The sequence below is a fragment of the Chiloscyllium plagiosum genome, chromosome 23 (genome assembly GCF_004010195.1).
Source record: "Chiloscyllium plagiosum isolate BGI_BamShark_2017 chromosome 23, ASM401019v2, whole genome shotgun sequence".
Taxonomy (NCBI): Eukaryota; Metazoa; Chordata; class Chondrichthyes; order Orectolobiformes; family Hemiscylliidae; genus Chiloscyllium; species Chiloscyllium plagiosum.
Genome location: NC_057732.1, coordinates 2,253,569 through 2,275,726, shown reverse-complemented (window position 1 = coordinate 2,275,726; position 22,158 = coordinate 2,253,569). Strand labels below are relative to the sequence as shown.

Sequence of the window (22,158 nt, the reverse complement as noted above, 5' to 3'; positions counted from 1 at the left end):
GGTGTTCTCTGTACCATCACGTCTAGGAATGGGAGTTGGCTATCCTTTTCTTCTTCTCTCGTGCAACAAGCAACATGAATTCGACTGGGACAACACTACTATCATAGGGCAAGCCAGACAGAGAACAGCCAGGGAATTCCTAGAGGCATGGCATTCATCCACAAACTCCATCAACAAACACATCGACCTGGACCCAATATACCAACCACTACAGCGGACAGCTGAAACTGACAACCGAAAGCGGCAGGGACAGACCACAATAAACACCGGAGGAAACATCAAAGAAGCGCTTCGCAGGAGGCTCCCAAGCACTGATGATGTCGCCTAGCCAGGGGACGAAACGTTTGCAACAAAAACTTCCAGCTCGGCGAACAGAACCACAACAGAGTGACTAATATTTTGGGTGTGGAAAGAGTGCCAAAATAAATGCTGCAATATCCTGGATGATATCAAGCTTCTTGAGTCATGTTGGAGCTGGACTCATCTGGGAAAGCAGAGAGGATTCCATTGTGTCTGACTTGAGGCTTGCAGGTGGTAGACAGGCTTTGAGAGGAATTACTCACTGCAGACTTCTTAGCCTCTGACTTGCTTTTTTGGTGACAGTATTTATATTACTGGCCCAGTTAAGCTTTAAGAGTCAGAATTATACAGCATGGAAACAGATCCTTTGGGTCCAACAAATCCATGCCAATCATAGACCCAAACTAAACATTCCCGTGCTTGGCCCACATCCCTCCAAACATTTCTTATTCATGTACTTATCCAAGTGTCTTTTAAAACATTGTAACTGTAACAATGTCCTTTGGAAGTTCATTCGACCCATAAACCACTCTCTGTGTAAAAACGTTGCCCCTCATGTTGTTTTAAAATCTTTCTCCTCTCACCTTAAAAAAAAAATGCCCTCTAGTCTTTAAATCTCTCATCCTACGGAAAAGACATCTGCCATTTAACTTATCTATACCCCTCATAATTTTATAAACCTCTATAAGGTTAATCTTCTCTCTGCTCAAGTGTAAAAGGTTCAGCCTCTCCTTATAACTCAAACCATCCATTCCTGGCAACATCCTGGTAAATCTTTTCTAAACACTCTCCAGCTGAGTAACATCTTTTCAACAACAGGGAAACCAGAACTAGACACAGTACTCCAAAAGAGGCCTCACTAATATCTTGTACAACCTCAACATGACATTGTACCTCCCATACTCAAAGATCTGAGGAAAGAAGGCAGGTTTGCAAAACACCTTAACCACTCTGTCTTTTTGGTCAATGGTGACTTCCAGAATGTTGATATTGGGGAATTCAGCAATGGCAATACTGTTGCATATTAATAGGAGACAGTTAAATTCTCTTTTATGTGGCATTTGTGCAGCACGAATGTTGCTTGTCATTTTAGCTCCTTCCTCAATACTTTTAAGGAGGCATGAACGTTTTTTTAGATTAGATTAGATTACAGTGTGGAAACAGGCCCTTCGGCCCAACAAGTCCTCACCGACCCGCCGAAGTGAAACCCACCCATAACCCTACATTTACCCCTTACCTAACACTACAGGCAATTTAGTATGGCCAATTCACCTGACCCTGCCCATCTTTGGACTGTGGGAGGAAACCGGAGCACCTGGAGGAAACCCACACAGACACGGGGAGAACGTGCAAACTCCACACAGTCAGTCGCCTGAGGCGGGAATTGAACCCGGGTCTCTGGCGCTGTGAGGCAGCAGTGCTAACCACTGTGCCACCGTGCCGCCCACTATTTCAGTATTGAAGGTGCTTTGAACATAATAATTAGAAAGTCCTGAGTTTTGCGTTTATGGTGATGAAGTGATGATGAAGCAGGTGTACGATAATTAGGCCTTGAACATGGTCCTAAGGAAATCCTGCAGTGATGTTCTGGGGTTGAAATGATTGGCTGCCAATGGCTACACATGACTAACTATGGAGAGATTTTCCAATTCCCACTGACTTCAATTTTACTGAAGCACTTTGATGGCATGCACGAAGCCAAATGTAGCTTTGACGTCAAGGCAATTGTTCCCATCATCTCTAGTATTCAGCTCTCTCATCAAATTTTTGCTCTGAAGGGGCATTAAGGTCAAGAGTCAAATGGTCTTGGTGGAAGCCAAATTTAGCTTCAGTGACAGGTTACTGGTAAGTACCAGATAGAGTTGCCAAAATGAGGGTCCTGAACTCATTAAAAAATTTCAGAGGATTCTATAAATGGGGACAGGGAAGCTGACGGATGGATGAATTCAGGTAGGCCATGGCTTCTATCACTTGTAACCATCTTTTATTCTGATAACTAACTCCATCTCCTGCATGATCTGTTTCACGGAAGGAACAACCATGACTAATAACTCAATCCTGCAGTTTAAACTAAAATTAACCACATGAGGGCAGCAAGGACTCTTCTTCTGAACTCTTAGCATGAGCAATTCCACAGCTTTTAGATTAGATTCCCTACAGTGTGGAAATAGGCCCTTCGGCCCAATCAGTCCACACCGACCCTCCGAAGAGTAACCCACCCAGACTCATTTCCTTCTGAGTAATGCACCTAACACTATGGACAATTTAGCATGGCCAATTCACCTGACCTGATCTTTAGACTGTGGGAGGAAACCGGAGCACCCAGAGGAAACCCATGCAGACACAGGAAGGATGTGCAAACTCCCACAGTCAGTCGCCCGAGGCTAGGACCCTTGGGCTGTAAGGCAGCAGTGCTCACCACTGAGCCACTGTGCCGCCCCAATTAATTCAAATATGAACAAATGGTTAAAGTAGAAAATTGTTAATAAGGATAATTGACGTGCAGACAATTGAACACATACATTCTTTTTTTTCTACCAGCGTCAATTGCTAAAGAAACCAAGTTAAGATAATCAGAAGGTTAGATAGGGTGGACAGTGAGAGCTCTTTTCCTCAGATGGTGATGGCTAGCATGAGGGGGCAGAGCTTTAAGTTGTGGGGTGATAGATATAGGACAGATGTCAGAGGTAGTTTCTTTACTCAGAGTAGTAGGGGCGTAGACCGCACTGCCTACAACAGTAGTAGACTCATCAGCTTTAAGGGCATTTAAATGGTCACTGGATAGACATATAAAATAGTGCAGATTAGGTGGGCATCAGATTGGTTTTACAGGTCGGCGTAACATCAAGGGCCGAAAGTGCTGTAAAGCTCTCTGTTCAATCATATGCTGAATTTCTTTACACCCGATATGGTGGTCTTTCAGCCGGCATGGTGGTCAACGGAGAAATAAGAAAAGGATGAGCACCTTATTGGGATTGTACTACAGACCCCCAATAGTCTGAGGTAAATTGAGAAACAAATTTGCAAGATCTCAATTTTCTGTAAGAATAATGGGGTGGTTTAAGAATTAGGGTGGTTTAAAATCCCCTATTATTAAGAATAATAGGGGATTTTAACTTTCCAAACATAGACGATGACTGCCAGAGTTTTTGAGAGTTTAGATGGAGAGAATTTATTAAGCGTGTACAAGAAAATTTACTGATTCAGTATGTGGATGAGAAGGTCTGTATTCCTGATGAAGGGCTTTTGCCTGAAACGTCGATTTTCCTGCTCCTCGGATGCTGCCTGAACTGCTGTGCTTTTTCAGCACCACTAATCCAGAAGCTGGTTTCCAGCATCTGCAGCCATTGTTTTCACCTAGGTGCAATACTTGACCTACTCTTGGGAAATAAGACATGGCAGGTGGTTGAGGTGTCAGTGGGGGAGCACTTTGGGGCCAGCGACCATAATTCTATTAGTTTTTAAATAATGATGGACAAGGTTAGACTGGATTGAAGGCTAAAGTTCGAATTGGAGGAAGGCCAATTTTGACAGTATTAGGCAAGAACTTTCAAAAGTTCAATGGGGCCGCATGTTCACAGGTAAAGGGGCAACTGGATAATAGGAAGCCTTCAAAAATGAGATGAGAGTCCAGAGACAGTATATTCAGAGACTGCAAGGTTGGTTGGTGCAGGGAATGCCAGATGACTAGAGAAATTGACGTTTTGATCAAGAAAAAGAAGGAAGCATATGTCAGGTATAGACAGCAGAGATGGAGTGAATCCTGACAGGAGTATAAAGGCAGTAGGAGTAAACTTAAGAAGGAAATCAAGAGGGCAAAAAGGGGACATGAGGTAGCTTTGGCAATAGGGTTAAGGGGAATTCAAAGCGATTTTATAAACACATAAGGTTAAAAGAGTAACTCGGGAGAGAATAGGGCCCCACAAGCCTATGTGTGGAACTGCAGGAGTTGGGGGAGATACAAAACGAGTATATTGCATCAGTGTTTACTGTGGACAAGGACATGGAAGATACACAGAATGTGAAGAAGTAGATGGTAACAGCTTGAAAAATGTCCACATTACAGAGACAGAGGTGCCTGATCGCTGAAAAAAAGCATAAAGGTGGATAAATCATCCCTGATCAGCTGTACCCTCGAGCCCTGTGGAAAGCTAGCAAAGTGATTGCTGGGCCCCTTGTTGAGATATTTAGATCATCAATAGTCACAGGTGAGGTGCCAGAAGAGTGGAGGTTGGCTAACGTGGTGCCACTATTTAAGAAAGGTGATAAGGAAAAGTCAGGATACTATGACCGCTGAGCCTGATATCGGTAGTGGACAAATTGTTGGAGGGAAATTTGAGGTACAGGATTTACATGTACTTGGAAAGGCAAGCACTAATTTGGGACAGTCAATATGGCGTTCTGCTTGGGAAATTGTGTCTCACGAACTTGATTGAGTTTTTTGAAGAAGTAACAAAAAAAAATTGATGGCGGCAAATCGGTGGACGTGATCGATATGGACTTCAGTAAGGCGTGGGACAAGGTTCATTATGGTAGACCAGTTAGTCAGGTTAGATCACGTGGAATACAGGGAGAACTTGCCATTGGATACAGAACTGGCTTGAAGGTAAAAGACAGAGGTTGGTGGTGGAGGGTTGCTTTTCAGACTGGAGGCCTGTGACCAGTGGTGTGCCACAAAGATTGGTGCTTGTTTCACTGCTTTTCGTCATTTATACAAATGATTTCGATGTGATCATAGGAGGTTGTAGTTGCAAGTTTGCAGATGACACCAAAATTGGAGGTGTAGTGGACAGTGAAAGAGGTTACCTCGGAGTACAACGGCATCTTGAACAAATGGGCCAATAGGCCGAGGAGTGGCAGATGGAGTTTAGTTTAAATAAATGTGAGGTGCTGCATTTTGGAAAGGCAAAACAGGGCAGGTCTTATACACTTAATGGTAAGGTCATGGGGAGTGTTGCTGAACAAAGAGACCTTGGTGTGCAGGTTCAAACTCCTTGAAAGTGGAGTCGCAGGTAGATAGGGTAGTGACGGTGGTGTTCCGTTTGCTTTCCTTTATTGGTAACAGTGTCAAGTATAGGAATTAGGAGATCACATTGCGGCTGTATAGGACATTGGTTAGACCATTTTTGGAATATTGTGTGCAATTTTGGTCTCCCCCTGTTCAGAAGGATTTTATGAAACTTGATAGGGTTCGGAAAAATTTACAAGGATGTTGCCACGGTTGGAGAGTTTGAGCTGTAGTCTAGGGCAGTTTCCCTGGAGTATCGGAGGCTGAGGTGTGACCTTATAGAGGTTTATAAAATCATGAGGGACATGGATAGAGTAGATGGACAAGATCTTTTTGCTGGGGTGGGAGTGTCCCAAACTAGAGGGCATAGATTTCGGGTGAAGGGGATAAATTTAAAAGGGAATCTAAGGGGAAACCTTTTCACACAGAGGGTGGTGCGTGTATGAAATGATCTGCCAGTGGTGGAGGCTGGTACAATTACAACATTTAAAAAGCATCTGGATGGATGTATGAATAGGAAGTGTTGAGAGAGATATGGGCCAAGTACTCGGGTGAAGGGGATAAATTTAAAAGGGAATCTAAGGGGAAACTTTTTCACACAGAGGGTGGTGCGTGTATAAAATGATCTGCCAGTGGTGGAGGCTGCTACAATTACAACATTTAAAAAGCATCTGGATGGATGTATGAATAGGAAGTGTTGAGAGAGATATGGGCCAAGTACAGGCAAATGGGACTAGATTAATTTAGGATGTCTGATTGGCATGGACGAGTTGAATCGAAGGATCTGTTTCCGGGCTGCACATCTCTATGATTCTTTTTGATGATCAGCACCTGAATAAGTAGTGATTTGAGGTGATCCTGGCCAACTGACCCTGAGCAAGATGGCAAGTGTACTCAGATCTGCTCAGCTATACAAACTAAAATAAGGTCAAACAACTTTGCCTCAAAATTTCTACATAACTACTAAAATGTGTAGCATATTGTTAAAAGTGAGATATTTAATTTTTGATTTTCTATTTTTCTAATTCTGTCTATTCTCAGATGACTTTTCTAATTGATTGTGACAATACATACTTTTACTGCATGTTTGCAATGTGAAAAATCCCATGGTCCAAATGAAAATTCCAGGATCTGTATGTAGAAGCTATTTTAGAACATAGAACATAGAACATAGAAGAATACAGCGCAGTACAGGCCCTTTGGCCCTCGATGTTGCGCCGATCCAAGCCCACCTAACCTACACTAGCCCACTATCCTCCATATGCCTATCCAATGCCCGTTTAAATGCCCATAAAGAGGGAGAGTCCACCACTGCTACTGAACATAGAGAACATAGAACAATACAGCACAGAACAGGCCCTTCGGCCCACGATGTTGTGCCGAACATTTGTCCTAGCTTAAGCACCCATCCATGTACCTATCCAATTGCCACTTAAAGTTCGCCAATGATTCTGACTCTGCCACTCCCACAGGCAGCGCATTCCATGAACTCACGACTCGCTGAGTAAAGAACATCTGTAGAGAAAGAGTTAGTGTCCAGTATGACTTATCTTCAATCATAATGGATTCAAAATGTTAGCTTTGTTTCTCTTTCATTATATGAATGTAAGAGCCCATGAAATCCAAGGCAATGTGACATATTGGCTCCAAAGTTGGCTTAGAGGCATGAAATAATGGGTGATGATGGAGATATTTCTCTGACTGGAAATCTGTTTCCAATGAGGTTCTGCAGGGCTTGATGTTGGGGCTCTTGCTGTTTGTGGTGAACAGTAATGGCTTAAACTTAAATACTCAGGGTATGATAAAGAAATTCATGGACAATATAGAAATTGGTGGGGTGTTGAGGATAGGACAGCCTCCAAGGGCAGCTGAGGGCCTAATGGTATCATTTGAACAGTTCATCCACTTCACCAACACCTTCCACCCCGACCTCAAATTCACCTGGACAGTCTCAGATTCCTCCCTCCCCTTCCTCGACCTTTCTATTTCTATCTCAGGCGACCAAATCAACACGGACATCTACTACAAACCGACCGACACCCACAGCTACCTGGACTACACCTCCTCCCACCCTACCTCTTGCAAAAATGCCATCCCGTATTCCCAATTCCTCCGCCTCCGCCGTATCTGCTCCCAGGAGGACATGCTGACTATCCTTGATCACATTGTTCCTATCCAGATGTTCATAAATCCTATCCCTTACAATTCTCTCTAAGGTTTTGCCCACAACAGAAGTGAGACTCACTGGCCTATAGTTATCGTATAGTTAACTAGGGTTATCCCTATTCCCCTTCTTGAACAAGGGAACCACATTTGGTAGCCTCCAATCTTCTGGCACTACTCCTGTAGACAACTAGGACATAAAAATCAAGGCCAATGGCTCTGCAATCTCCTCCCTTGCTTCTCAGAGAATCCTAGGATAAATGCCATCAGGCCCAGGGGACTTATCTATTTTCACCCTTTCCAGAATTTCCAACACCTCTTCTCTACATACCTCAAAGCCTTCCATTCTACTTAATTGTGACTCAGTATTCACATTGACAATAATGTCCTGTTCCTGATTGAATACTGACGAAAAGTATTCATTCAGTGTCTCCCCAATCTCTTCAGCCTCCACACGCAACTTCCCACTACTATCCTTGACTGGACCTATTCCTACCCTAGTCATTCTTTTATTCCTGACATACCTATAGAAAGCCTTAGGGTTTTCCCTAATCCTACCAACTAAGGACCTTTCATGTCCCCTCCTTGCTGCTCTTAGCTCTTTTCAAAGCAATTTCTTGCACTACACTAAAAGTTGAGCATAGAATTCAGAGCCTTTCCCTAAGGTTGTGGAACTTTGTTTAGCCATTCAATAAGATCAGAGTATTCCACATATCTACCTACTCCTGATAACATTCCACGCCCTGTTTATCAGGGATCTATTTATTGCTACCTTAAAAATACTCACAGGCCTGTTTCCACCACCTTCTGAGGAACAGAGTTCCAAAGATTCGATGAAACAATTCTTACCTCGGTCTTAAAGAGGCAACCCTTCATTTTTAAACCATTACTCCAGTTGAAAATGCTCCCACAACTGGAAACATCCTTTCTGCATCCATTCTGTCAAGACCCCTCAGGATCTTGTATGTTTGTTGAATGCAATTTTTAGCTCCATACTTACTTGGACAAGAAAGAAAAATAGTATCTAAAATCTGAGACATAAATATTACAGATTTTCTTGGTGAGCTTTGTACTAACTATTAATTTGTAAATGGTAGCTTCCAAATGAAGAGAGTGATTTCTCCATGATAGTTCCACTTATTCATTTTGCTGCTTTAGATATTTTTCTCAACTTTGAAGGCATTTAATTGGTAGCTCAATAAACTGTGATTATTTGTTAATTGTATTTTCCTTTTTATTAAATCAGTTGCAGCACGAGCAAAACTGCAGTTTAAGATCACGCATAACTAAAAGTTAAGATGTTAATGATGTGCATGAAATAAAAGATTTACACTTGTACAGATATTCTACTGATATTATTGCATATTGAAGGCCTATTCTACTTAGATCCACACACAACTGTCTAGTTTCCTAATGTAGAGTTGAGCACATAATCAAATGGTAAATTTAAGACAACTGCATTTCGTAAATTGTTATACAAAACCTACCTCCACCGAGATTCTCCTGTGTAAGTGGTTCCTCATACGAACACGGGTAGGTGACTGTACCTCATCAGATGACGTTCCAGAAGCTTGGTCACTCTCACCATCTGAACCTATTTTCAAATTCTCATGGACTATATCTGAACAGTAAGGGCAGAAAGACAAATCAGCCACAGTTTCTTGAAACCTGAGAGTAGAAATATTATATAAAAATATGCAGAAAAAGAAATTATGAAATATAACAACATTCTGACACAATGCTATGTTATTGTACTTCATCACAACCTATAATTCCTAACTTTTATTTCATTTTCAACTACTATTTGGTTTGTTTTACTGGTGGAAAATTATGTTATCTGTAAAGTTGGTACAATTTTTTTGTGCAAAAAGCTGGTCAAAGTTTGACGCAATCAACTTTGTTGTAATAACTAATTTACAACAAAATAAATAATTCAACAACTAATAATTTATTTTTCAACGCTGTCACAATTGCAGACTACATGGAATATATTTTCTGGGTATCTGTTCTAATTCAGTACGACCAGAATAAAAATAACAATAGCATGTAGACAAGATAAAGGCAGTTCAACCAGGATTTCTTTTATAATTCAAACAATATTTTGTTTGATTCCTCCAGAAATAAACACAAACTAATTATGACAATTATATATGCTGTTTTCCATTATAGTGGCAGGAAATTACTTCAGTAATTAATTTCAATTAAATACAAAAACTACTTCCGAAATCAGTATGTTTTTAGCCCAACAACTTAGCTTATATCTAATGACGTCCTAAATTTTGAAGCAAAGTTAGACACTTGGTCATTTTGGAAATATTACAGCAGGTGGCTAAACATTTGGTCAGAGGTAAGCTTTAAGAACTATTGTAAAGGAAGAAAAAACAGACAGAGAGATGGAGAGGATCCAGGAATTTAGAGCCTTTACAGCTGACCATCAATGGCAATGTTGTGAAAATAAAGCATCTTCAACAGGCCAAAACTGAATTGCCCATTTTAATTCAGGGAAGTATAAAATGAAGCAGGGAGCAAAGAAAAATTAGGAAATAATTATACAATTATTGGATTCCCTGTAAAATTTTTAAAAATGACAAACGTAAAAGTAGCGCCAGGTCAAAAGAGTAGCATTGCTAATCAGAGATAGTATAACAGCTGAAGAAAGGGATGTCGTTGAGGAGAGTTTGTCCATGAATCATGGTTGGAAGTGAGAAATACCACAACTCCTTGGCCTTTACTACAGTCATGGAGAGGGATTGGAGCAGACAGTATGGAAAAGTATTTAATTGGGGGAGAAGGAATTATAATGTTATCAAGCAGAAACTGGGGAATATAAATTGGGACCAGATACTCTCAGAGAAATGCATGACAGAAATGTGGAGGTTGTTTAAGGAGGACTTGCTGAGAGTTCTGAATAGTTTTGTCCTACTCAGGCAAGGAAGGGATGGTAGGATGAAGGAACTTTGAATGACAAGAGATGTGGAACATCTAGTCAAGAGGAAGAAAGAAACTTACTTAAAGTTGAGAAAGCAAGGATCAGACAGGGATTTAGAGGGTTACAAGGTAGCCAGAAAGGAACCGAAGAATGGATTTAGAAGAACTAGAAGGGGGCATGAAAAAGCGTTGGTGGGTAGTATTATGGAAAAGCCCAAGGCATTTTACACTTATGGAAGGAACAAGAGGATGGCCAGAATGAGGGTAAGTCCGAACAGGGATACTGAGGGAAATTCTGCCTGGAGTCAGAAGTGGTAGGGGAGATCCTTAATGAGTACTTTACTTCAGTATTCACTAGTGAGAGGGACCTTGTCGTTTGTGAGAATACCATGAAACAGGCTGATATGCTCGAATAGGTTGATGTTCAGAAGGAGAACGTGCGAGAAATTTTGAAACACACGAGGATAGGTAAGTCCCCTGCGGGATATACCAAGGTTACTACGGGAAGCAAGGGAAGAGATTGCTGCACCTTTGGCAATGATCTTTGCGTCTTCACTGCCCATTGGAGTAGTACCAGATGATTGGAGGGTGGCAAATATTATTCCTTTGTTCAAGAAAGGGAATAAAGATTTACAGGGTTAAGAAAGGACCCCCAACTAAATAAAAATGGATAGATGTTAGAAAACAGGTAGATGGATCAGGAGCAAGAAATCTTAAAACAAGACAGTCGAAGCACAGATAAATATACTCCATGAGGTTAAAAGGGGATAGAATGAAAAGTTCTATGAATAAATTGAGAACAAACAAAAAGTTGTTATTTTTGACAACTATAAGTCTAAAATTAATTGAGGATTATGAGAAGCACCATGGGGAGATGGAAATTAAGATTACACAGACTGAAAGCTAATAACCTAAGGATTGCTCCCACTTCAAGTCATGATATCAATTCTATTTGGTCTCCTTAATATCACACTCTGTACATTAGGGGAATCATCTCCCTCAACTCTGGGATTCAGCCTTCATCCTTTTTTGGATAAAGGCTGTACTCAACAGTCCTGGCAGAACCCAAACTGAGCATTATTGAGCAGGTTACTGGTGACTAAGCATTCCTTGACAGCACTGTGAACACTTTAAATCATTTTGCTGATGATTGAGACTATACTGACAAATTTTCTATTGTTGCAGTTGCCCTGGAACTGCTTGGCTTGGGACAAAGCTAGTTCTAGAGCTCAAAGTATGCAGCCAGAATTTTGTCAGGATCTTAGATATATTCAGTGATCTCAGCTGTTCCACTTGTGGAGCAGACTGAATTGGCAGATGACTGGCACCTATTAAGATGTCAGGAGGCTGCCGAGATGGCACTTATGATTGACGGTGATAGTAAATATTTCAGCCTGGCATTTGGCAGAGGCATGCTGAGTTCCGTCATCACTGTGGATTACAGCCTCCTCACATTGTTCTCTATCACGATTCATGACTGGATTGTAGTGCTTTGCTCAGGTCATTTAGTTGTGGGATTGCTTAGCTTCATCCACAGTATAACACTTGAGTTGAGAGAAATCTGCATTGTGTTGTAGTCAGGTGTGGCTCTGGAAAAGCACAGAAGGTCAGGCAGCATCAAGGAGTAGGAAGTGTCGACATTCGGACATAAGCTCTTCATCAGGAATTTGGAGGGGCTGGGGGCAAAGGTAGCTGAGAATGTGATAGATGGATGCAGGTGAGGAGGTAATAGTGACAGGTCAGAGGGGAAGGTGGAGTGGATGGGTGAGAAGGAAGACGGATAGGTAGAACAGTTCAAGAGGATGGTGCCAAGTTGGGATCTGGTATGAAGTGGGAGGGGAGGGGAAATTTGGAAACTATTGAAGTCAATGTTGAAGCTGTGTGGTTGAAGGGTCCCAAGTCAGAAGATGAGGTGTTCTTCTTCCAGTTGTTGGGTGGCTTGGATTTGGCTCTGGAGGTAGCCCAGGACTTGCATGTTCTTAGGGGAGTGGGAGGGGGACTTGAGGTGGTCAGCCACAGGGTGATGGGGTTGTTTGGTGCATGTCCAAGAGATGTTCCCTGAACTGCTCCACAACTGCTCCTGATGTAGAGGAGACCACATCGAGAACAATGGACACAGTAGATGGATGTGCAGAAAAATCTCCGCCAGGAGGGAGCATTTCAGGGAACATCTCTGGGATACCAACTTGCAGAGCGTTTCAGGGAACAACACAGATTGCCAACCTGCAGTGTTTCAGCAAACATTTCTAGGACACACACACCAAACAACCTCACCTGCAAACTTAACAGATGTCTTTTCATCTCCCACCCACCACCTAATTTAAGCTAAATTATTTATTTATTTCACAAACAATAGGGACACAGCACTAATCTGTGTGGTATGCCTCTGGACACTAGCCTCCAGTCACACCAATAGTCTACTATCACAACTCTGTCTCTGCTACTAAGCCAATTTTAGATCCAACTTGCCAAGGTACCATCGAACCATGTGCTTTTACTTTCTTAATCAGTCTTTGACGTGGGATCTTGTGAAGTTCTTTATGAAATCGATATAAATGACATCAACTGCACCACCTTCAACTCCACACTTGGTCACCTCCTAAATAACCTCAACCAAATTTGTTAGATAGGAGGGGTTCTGGTCATAATTATTCAGTCATCTATAACGTGTAAGGTCTGTTGAAATATTAGGGGTGGCTATCCCTGCCTCTTTATGTGCCATCTCAGGCTTCCAGCTAACAATCCAATGCTCAGGGTTAGGAGTTTTGACCAACAGCAGAGCAATAGAATTATCATGGCTGATCTCCTCTCGGCCTCAACTCCATTTTCCTGCCTGCTCTTGCTAACCATTTATCATCTGTTTTAAATCTGCTACTCATTTATTCTAAAACCATGACTTCTTATTCTGAATTGCCCCATGAGGAAACATTCTTTCCTTTCTCCGTTAGCATCTTATATAGCTCAATTAATCTCTTGTCATTACAGGAATAGTGTCAGAAGACTGGAAGATAGCAAATGTTGTCCCCTTGTTCAAGAAGGAAAGTAGAGATAACCCTGGTAATTACAGACCAGCGAGTCTTACTTCATTTGTGGGTCAAGGTTTGTCAGAAAAGGTTATAAGAGATAGGATTTATAACAATCTAGAGAGGAATATGCTAATTAGGGATAGTCAACATGGTTTTGTGAAGGGTAGGTCGTGCCTCACAAACTTAGAGTTCTTATTGAGGGTAAAGCCATTGATGTGGTGTACACGGATTTCAGTAAGGCGTTTGATAAGGTTCTCCATGGCAGGCTATTGCACAAAATATGGAGGCATGGGATTGAGGGTGATTTAGCGATTTGAATCAGAAGTTGGCTAGCTGTAAGAAGAAAGAGGGTGGTGGTTCATGGGAAATGTTCATCCTGGGAGTTCAGTTACCAGTGGTGTACCACAAGGATTATTTTAGGGTTGGCTGCTGTTTGTCATTTTTATAAGTGACCTAGATGAGGGCGTAGTAGGATGGGTTAGTAAATTTGCAGATGACACTAAGGTTGGTCGAGTTGTGGGTAGTGCTGAAGGATATTGCAGGTTATAGAGGGACGTAGATAAGCTGCAGAGCTGGGCTGAGAGGTGGCAAATGGAGTTTAATGCATAAAAATATGAGGCAATTTATTTTGGAAGGAGCAACAGGAATAAAAAGTACTGGACTAATGGAAAGAGTCTTGGTAGTGTGGATGAGCAGAGAGATCTCGGTGTCCATGTACACAGATCCCTGAGAGTTGATCCCTAGGTTGATAGGGTTGTTAAGAAGGCATATGGTGTGTTAGCTTTTAATAGTAGAGGAATTGCGTTTGGAGCCACGAGGACATGCTGCAGCTGTACAAAACTCTGGTGTGGCCGGACTTGGAATATTGCGTACAGTTCTGGTTACTGCATTATAGGAAGCATGTAGAAGCTTTGGAAAGCGTTCAGAGGAGATTTACTAGGATGTTGTCTGGTATGGAGGGAAGGTCTTATGAGGAAAGACTGAGCGACTTGAAGTTGTTTTCGTTAAGAGAAGAAGGTTGAGAGGTGACTTAATTGAGACAGAAAAGATAATCAGATAGGGTGGACAGTGAGAATCTTTTCCCTCGTATGGTGATGGCTTGCATGAGGGGACATAGCTTTAAATAGACACAGGATAGATGTCAGAGATAGTTTCATTACTCAGAGTAGTAGGGGTGTGGAATACACTACTTGCAACAGTAGTAGACTCGCCAAGTTTAAGGGCATTTAAATGATCATTGGATAAACCTAGATTCCCTACAGTGTGGAAACAGGCCCTTCGGTCCAACCAGTCCACACCGACCCTCCAAAGAGTAACCCACCGAGACCCATTTCCCTTTGACTGATGCACCTAACACTACGGGCAATTTAGCATGGCCAATTCACCTGACCTGCACATCTGTGGGAGGAAACCAGAGCACCCGGAGGAAACCCACGCAGACACGGGGAGAATGTGCAAACTCCACAAAGACAGTTGCCCAAGGCTGGAATTGAACCTGGGACCTTGGTGCTGTGAGGCAGCAGTGCTAACCACTGAGCCACCGTGCCGCCCCATACATATGGATGGAAATGGAACAGTGTCAGATAGATGGGCTTCAGGTTGGTTCCACAGGTTGGCGCAACATCGAAGGCCAAAGGGCTGTACTGCACTGTAAAGTTCTATGCTCATTCTTATAAACTCCAGAAAGTAAAGGCCTAAACTGCTCAATCTCTTCACAAGATAAAACCCTCATATCTGGAATCAATCCCATGAACCACTTCTGAATTACCCCCAATACAACTACATCCTTTCTCAAGAAAGGATACCAAATTGGAAGAAAAGCTCCAGGGTGCAGTTTCACGAATCCCTTGCATTGTTGCAGCAACACTTCCCTACTTTTATACTCTATTCCTTGAGCAAAGAATGTCAAAATCCCATTTGCCTTCCTCATTACTTTTCTGTGAAACATACATGAGGATACCCAAATTCCTTTGCACTGAAGCATTCTGAAGTTTCTCTCTATTTAGATAATAAATTGCCTTTCTATTCCTCCCACCAAAATGGATACTCTCACACTTAGCCACGTTAAACGTAAACTGTCAGATTTTGGCCTTTACATCCAAGTCATTATTATAGATTATAAATAGCTGGTGCCTGAGGACCAAACGCTATGCAACCCCACTAGTTATGTCTTGTCAAGATATAGGAGCAGAATTACGCCACCAAGTCTGTTCCACCATTCGATCATGGCTGATATATTTCTCAACCCCATTCTCCTGCCTTCCTCCCGTAACACTTGATACCCTTGCTGCTTAATAACCTATCTCTATCTTAAATACAATGACATGGATTCCACAGATTCACCATCCTCTGGTAGAAAAATAAGTCCTCCTCATCTCAATTGTAAAGGGTTGTCCCAACACTCTGAGGCTGTGCCCTTGGGCTGTCTCTCCAATAGTGGAAACATCTTGCCATGTCCACTCTATTCCGGCCTCTCACTATTTTGTAAGTTTCAATGAAATTCCTCCCTCCCCAATCTTTCTAAACTCCATTGAGTCTAAGAGTCCTCAACCACTCCTCATATGATAAGCCCTTTATCCAGAGAATCATTCTTGCAAAACTACTCTGGACCTCTCTAATGCCGTATAGCCTTCCTTCGACACAGAGCCCAAAACTTGATATTCCAAATGCAGTATGACCAGAGCTTCATGAAGCCTCAGCATACATCTCTGCTCTGTATTTTAGTTCTCTTGAAATGAATGCTAACATTGAATTTGCCTTCTTAACCACCAAATGAACCTGCATGTTAATCGTAAGAGAATCTTGAACTTGGACTTCCAAGTCCCTTTTCTCCACTTAGAAATTAGTCTCTGTCTCTATTCTTCCAACCAAAGTGCATAACCTCTCACTTTTCTGTATTATATTCCATCTGCAATTTCTTTACCCACTATCCTAGCTTGTCCATGTCCTTCTACAACCTCTCTACCTGTTCTCCAGCTTTGTGTCAACCAGAAAAAGATCCATTTATCTCAACTTTGATTTCTGTTGATTAGTAACCCCCTAACCGGCATAATCCTGCTCCCACATTTTCTATTCCCAAGCCCCTAGCCCAGGTCTTCAGCAGACTAGGTCCTGTACTTTGTTATTCTCTCTCATAGCTCTCTGCCTCTCGATTTTACACACTTCATAAATCATGTCTAACTGACTTTTTTAGTTTCTGATTTTTTGACTCAAGAACAAGAACACCTGTCTGGAGCCCTTGGTGAAAAATATTTGTTGTATATTATTCTTTGGGAACTTGGATTAGAAAATGCAGGAAAAATATATTAGTTCTCAAAGAAGTTTAAAAAGAAGTCTTCTTCACAAAAGTCAAAATCCTTTAAGTCCTGTGGACTAAAGATAGCTTTCCCAAGATTTAAGTGAGATAATTCAGTCAGCTAACTGGAGATTTATTTGCTGAATATTTACAAAGTTGAGTTTACAAAGTTGACTCTCAACTACTCTGAAATGGCTTAGAGAGCCAAACAATTCAAGGGCAAGTAGTAACAGGCAATAAATTACATGTCTACATCTCATACAAAAATAAAAAGAAAGATAGTCAGGGCCACTAGTAAGTTGAGTTCAGAAGAAAAGAGTCATCCTAGTGGAAGGGCAGTCCTGTAGTTTGTAGAAGTTTCCAGATCATTAGAGTTTAGTTTGTAGCAGTTTTCAGACTGTGAAGGTTAGTAGCAATCTCCTGGCTGTGAGAATGAAAAGTATCTCAGCCATCATAGCTGGAAAGAAGTCCTCAGGCAATTGGAGCCAAAAATAATTATTAAGTGATTTTAGCTGTCCAAGGAGAAGAGCTGGAAAAGATTAATTTGGGTAAGTAAAGAGTTGATGTGAGAACTTCGCTGGCATTGAGTTTTTATTGGATATTGCTAGGAAAAAGATTGAATTTATTTTGATAGGAGAAAGTGAAGACTGCAGATCAGTCAAAAAAGTGCGGTACTGGAAAGGCACAGCTGGCCAGGCAGCATCCGAGGAGCAGGAGAGTCGATGTTGAGCATAAGCACATTCCTCATGCTTTTCCAGCATCACACTTTTTGATTTTTTCTTTTTGCTGTACATGCTATTTCTGAATTGTCCCATATATTTATATGTCCTTTTTCCTTTTTGTAACACATTAATTTAGTTAAAGAAGATATCAGTTAAATGTGAATGTAAACTGCAAAAATAAAACTATGATTTCTCAAGCCAGATTTCAACACAAGAGCTCAGCATTACCGCCAGCTGGGATTGTAAAATCTTTCAGTATTTTGCTATGTTATAAACTATGTAATAAATGCAAGTTGTTGTTGCTAAGTGATAAGTCTTTGTCAATTCAGAGATAATTTCTGAGTGAAGAAAGATGGGTGTTATCGCACACGTTTATCACTTGGTAGAAAGGGGAGGGGCAGCTGGACCACGTCAAATTTTAGCCTTAACTAAAATCTAGTGATTTCAAATTCAGGACATAGAAACACTTCTGGAAAAATCAAACTGTATCCATCTAAAACTCTCACAAGTCAATCACTGCCATTGTCTGTTAACTATAACATTTTACGATGTTGTGACAAATATTCCGTAACTAATAACCTGTACTAGACACAACTGAATGGGTGCTTTTTTTTGGGGCTGCATCACCAATTCTGAAGGTAGTCAAAAACTAAAGTCACTCATTAAGCTTTTAAAAAAATCTTTCCACACTCTATTTGTACAACACTATCAGCAAGACCATTCTTCATAACTGGCAGGTCAAGATGTCCAAGTAATCCAAAATTATTAGGAAAATCACAGTAATGCATAAAAGATTTTTGTTTCAAACAGATTACTGAAAAATATTACTTCCCAAACTATACTTCAGAAACCGGTATCATAGGACAGGTGGCCAAGTATCAGTCTCCCAACAATTAAGCTAAGACAGTTAAAACAGCATTTAAACCAAGTCATATCCAGGTCCATTTTACTCAGATATCATAATATCAGTTATTTTAATTAGCTTTGACTAGCTAAAAGAAACACGAGTATTTTACTTTCAAACTTTTATAAGCAATTTTTCAAAACACACAATTTGGAGCTGTTAAGAGTCAACACGGCCTGTCACATATCAGCAAGGGCATCCTGATGTTTTCATTCCCGAAAATACCCTGTGACTAAGAAGTTATTTGAAGAGTTGAAAATTTTCACAGCCAGGTATGACATTACATGCATATGTATTCAAATTAAGTCAGTGAACAGTATTCACTTTAATTTAAAACAAAATGGATGTAGAATTTAGTGAGAATATAGCTTTTCAAAATGTGATTCACGCTTGAATTTTTTAATGTTATCTAGTCAGACATGATGTGTTTTCAATTATTTCGTGGAATAAAATAAGCTTCATGAAAAGATGTACATGTAAGTATTTTGCAGGTAAAACCTAAAGTATTTAAGAGTGAACTATTATCATTTGTTTATATGTGTTTTAAAAATCAAAACAGACTACAGCTTTAAACATCATGGGATGAAGTTCAACCCTGGTACAATTAATATCACAGAATCATACAGTGCTGAAGCAGGTCATTTGGCCCAGCGAGTCCACACTAGCCCTCGGGCGAGCAGCAACACACCCAGACCTATCCCCTACCTATCCTTTCCCATGGCTAATCAACTTAGCATGCATATCCCTGGACATGAGGGACAATTTACCATGGCCGATCCCCCTAAACTGCACATCTTAGGAGGAAATGTAAGCACCTGGGGGAAATCTAAACAGACAGAGGGAGAATGTGCAAAATCCACAAAACCTTCACCAAGGTGGAATTCCGTGAGGTGAGAAGCTGTACTAACCACTGAGCAACCATATTTCAGGAGCAGAATAATCTACTGAAATTAATCTTTTCATGTTATACCAATTAACTGAACCAGTTTTAGTACTAAAGTGCTTGTCACTTCAATCTAATATTATTTACCACATAGTCCCGTCTAAAAGTTACAATTTAATTTTCACACAAACATAATTCATCAGATTTAAAATAAATTCCTACTTTAAACTTATTGTCTAATAAATCGCAAGACAGAATAACACTGTCTTCCATAATGCACAGCAATGGTATTTCAAGAGAAATAGCAGTTCTATCTGTTTGTACTCAAAAAGATTATATGATTTTGATTATTCCATTAGAGGCATTCAACTGTAACGAAAGGGATGGCAGAATAGATTGAAAGACTTTCCCATTGGAACCAATATGTAATAGCACTTATGTATTCCATTGATTCAGATGGTGACTATAAAGGTTTTTGTTCCTCCTCACTAAATAGAAAGATAACAAAAAACGGGATGTGGGCATTGCTGGTTAGGCCAGCATTTATTACTCATCCTTAATTGCCTAGGAGAAGATGGTGGTGAGCCATCTTATTAAACTGCTGCAGTCCATGACGTACAGGGATTCCCAGAGTGCTGTTTGGGAGGGAGTTGTAGGATTTTGATCCGTCAACATTGAAGGAACAGTGATAATAATCCAGAGTCAGGATTAAATGCGGCTCAGAAGTGATGTGCATGTATACATCTGCTGAGCTTGCCCTTCTGGACAGTAGAGGATTGGATTTCAAGGTCGCTGTCAGAGGAGCCTTGGTGAGTTACTGCAGAGCATTTTCTAGATTATTCACACTGCATCACCGTGCATGGTGGTAAAATGAGTGAATGTTGAAGGTGCCATCTGGCTGCTTTGCCCTGGATGGTGTCAAACTTGTTGGATCTGTTCTCATGAAGGCAAGTGCAGGGTATTCCATAACACTCCAAGCTTGTGCTTTATAGATAGCAGGCAGACTGGGGGATGGGAGGTTAGAATTATATGGCACAGAAACAGATCCTTTGGCCCAACTTATCCATGCCAACCAGGTTTCTGAACTATTATCATTTGCCTGCATTTGGTCCATCTCCATCTTTCCTAATTATGTACCTGCCCAAATGCTTTTTTTAAATGTAGTTTTGCTTGCCTCTACCACTTCATTTGGCAGCTCATTCTATTTAAGCACTATCCTGTGTAGAAAGATTGCCTCAGAGCCCCAGGCCTGCTTTCGTAGCCACAGTATTTATATGGTTGGTCCCATTCTCTCCTGATGGAGATAATTATTGCCTTCACTTGGCAAAAATGTTGCTTGCCACTTGTCAGCCAGAGCCAATATTGTGCCAGGTCATGATAGATATTACACTGCTAAATATTTACATAATATTACCAAACTTCTCAATCCTACCTGTGAAATTAATGCACATAACATTTTGGCCCATGAAAATTTATATTACTTATGATCAGCCCCCCTCGTCCCAAAAACTGCCTTTAGAAGCAGGCTTTCATTACAGAATTTTCAGTCAAAGTACTTTTTCCAAAAGGTTCATGCAAAAACTTTTCCAGCCATAAGTTCACTTACTGGATTCCTATTGTAAATCTGAAATAATGCAATCTTTAGAATACATTATTGTAAAACATTTTGAAAAAAACATTGACATTTACAAACTATATCCTTTCTCAATTCAACCTAGATAAATAGATAGTGTTCTTGCAAAATTTTGAAAGTCAGCTTTAACTCCAATCGATTTCAAGTTTGTTTCACAAAGTTATTCTTTGCTAGTTTTAAAAAAAAAAGTAGCTTTGGGGATGAGTCAACTTTAAACTACAATATATAGTTACTACATCTGCTAATCTAACAGATATATATCACTCAATAATTTTACTAGCACTCACCTGGAAGACTGGAAGTTAGACTTTGTAAAGTAATGCAGAAGTAATCATGCAGAAAATAACTCCAAATAAATATTATTTTACAATAATTTTGTAGTAAATAAAATATGCATTAAAAATCAAAAAGATAACAAACTACCTCATGCACAAAACAATTCAATACTGTGCAAAACATTAAGGTGTAACAAAACTGTACAGACAGACAATCTCTTGGTAATCACCTAGTCTACCACCACCATTCCTGGGCATGGAAATGAAAGAGCCGAGGCTCCCACCAATCACGCTATGGGGTCTCCGCAGTGGGGGCTTTTTGAAAGAGCCCGTGTACTGGTGGAGAAAGGAGTGCATACTGTGCGATGTTGCAGGCCTGCCGTTCTTCACAATTGGCTCTGATTTTTGAAAGCCAACGGTTTTGTCCCAACGAGGTATCCATAAAGCAGAAACAGATCAGAAGGAAAGGTAAAATGGGTGGTTGATTGAAAGAAAGAAAAAAAACAATATAAACATACTGTTTGGTGTCTGACAGGTAATGCACTGTGCTTCAGTATATTAGTATATTCAATAGCAAGAGAAACTCCACTTCGTATCAATATAATTGCATTTAAACATACTGCTGTTACGTCAACAGTAGCTGAACTTTTTAAAAGCTACATAAATGTCAAATATGATCAAAGTAGAATAAATCTCACTTCACCAATAAAATCATTAGCTCTGAACAGTCTTGGTTACAAAAGAGAATATCAAAGAGGCAATTAGTTCTCAAGAAAGCGCACTGTTGAGCACATTGTTCCAAATCAAAAAATTGTAAAAGTTTTCAGAAACCTTTGTCATAATTTGGCTGCTGGTAGTTGTTTTGAAATAACTAGTTCTTAGACAACAATTTTCTTCAAGCTTCAAGTTTATTATATAAATTATTTATGCCCAAGATAAAAATGTTCAACTGCAGCATTGCCATGACATCTACTAAATACAGTTCGGTTTAAAACTATCCATTCTATGTATAGTTATATTC

General features: G+C 40.6%; 1 protein-coding gene across 8 annotated transcripts in view; it reads right to left on the bottom strand.

The window, feature by feature from the left end:
- The window catches only part of cdk17 (cyclin-dependent kinase 17), a 227,635-nt gene that overhangs the window by 83,108 nt on the left and 122,369 nt on the right, over positions 1 to 22,158 (bottom strand). For 5 of the 8 annotated variants that reach the window (XM_043713291.1, XM_043713285.1, XM_043713286.1 and 2 more), the window contains 2 exons: positions 21,368 to 21,550; positions 8,959 to 9,092 (listed from right to left, as the gene is read on the bottom strand). In XM_043713291.1, coding sequence (XP_043569226.1) covers positions 8,959 to 9,092; positions 21,368 to 21,550 — 317 coding nt within the window. The remainder of the gene's footprint in view (positions 1 to 8,958; positions 9,093 to 21,367; positions 21,551 to 22,158) is intronic. The other 3 variants (XM_043713287.1, XM_043713290.1, XM_043713289.1) reach the window with 2 other exon arrangements.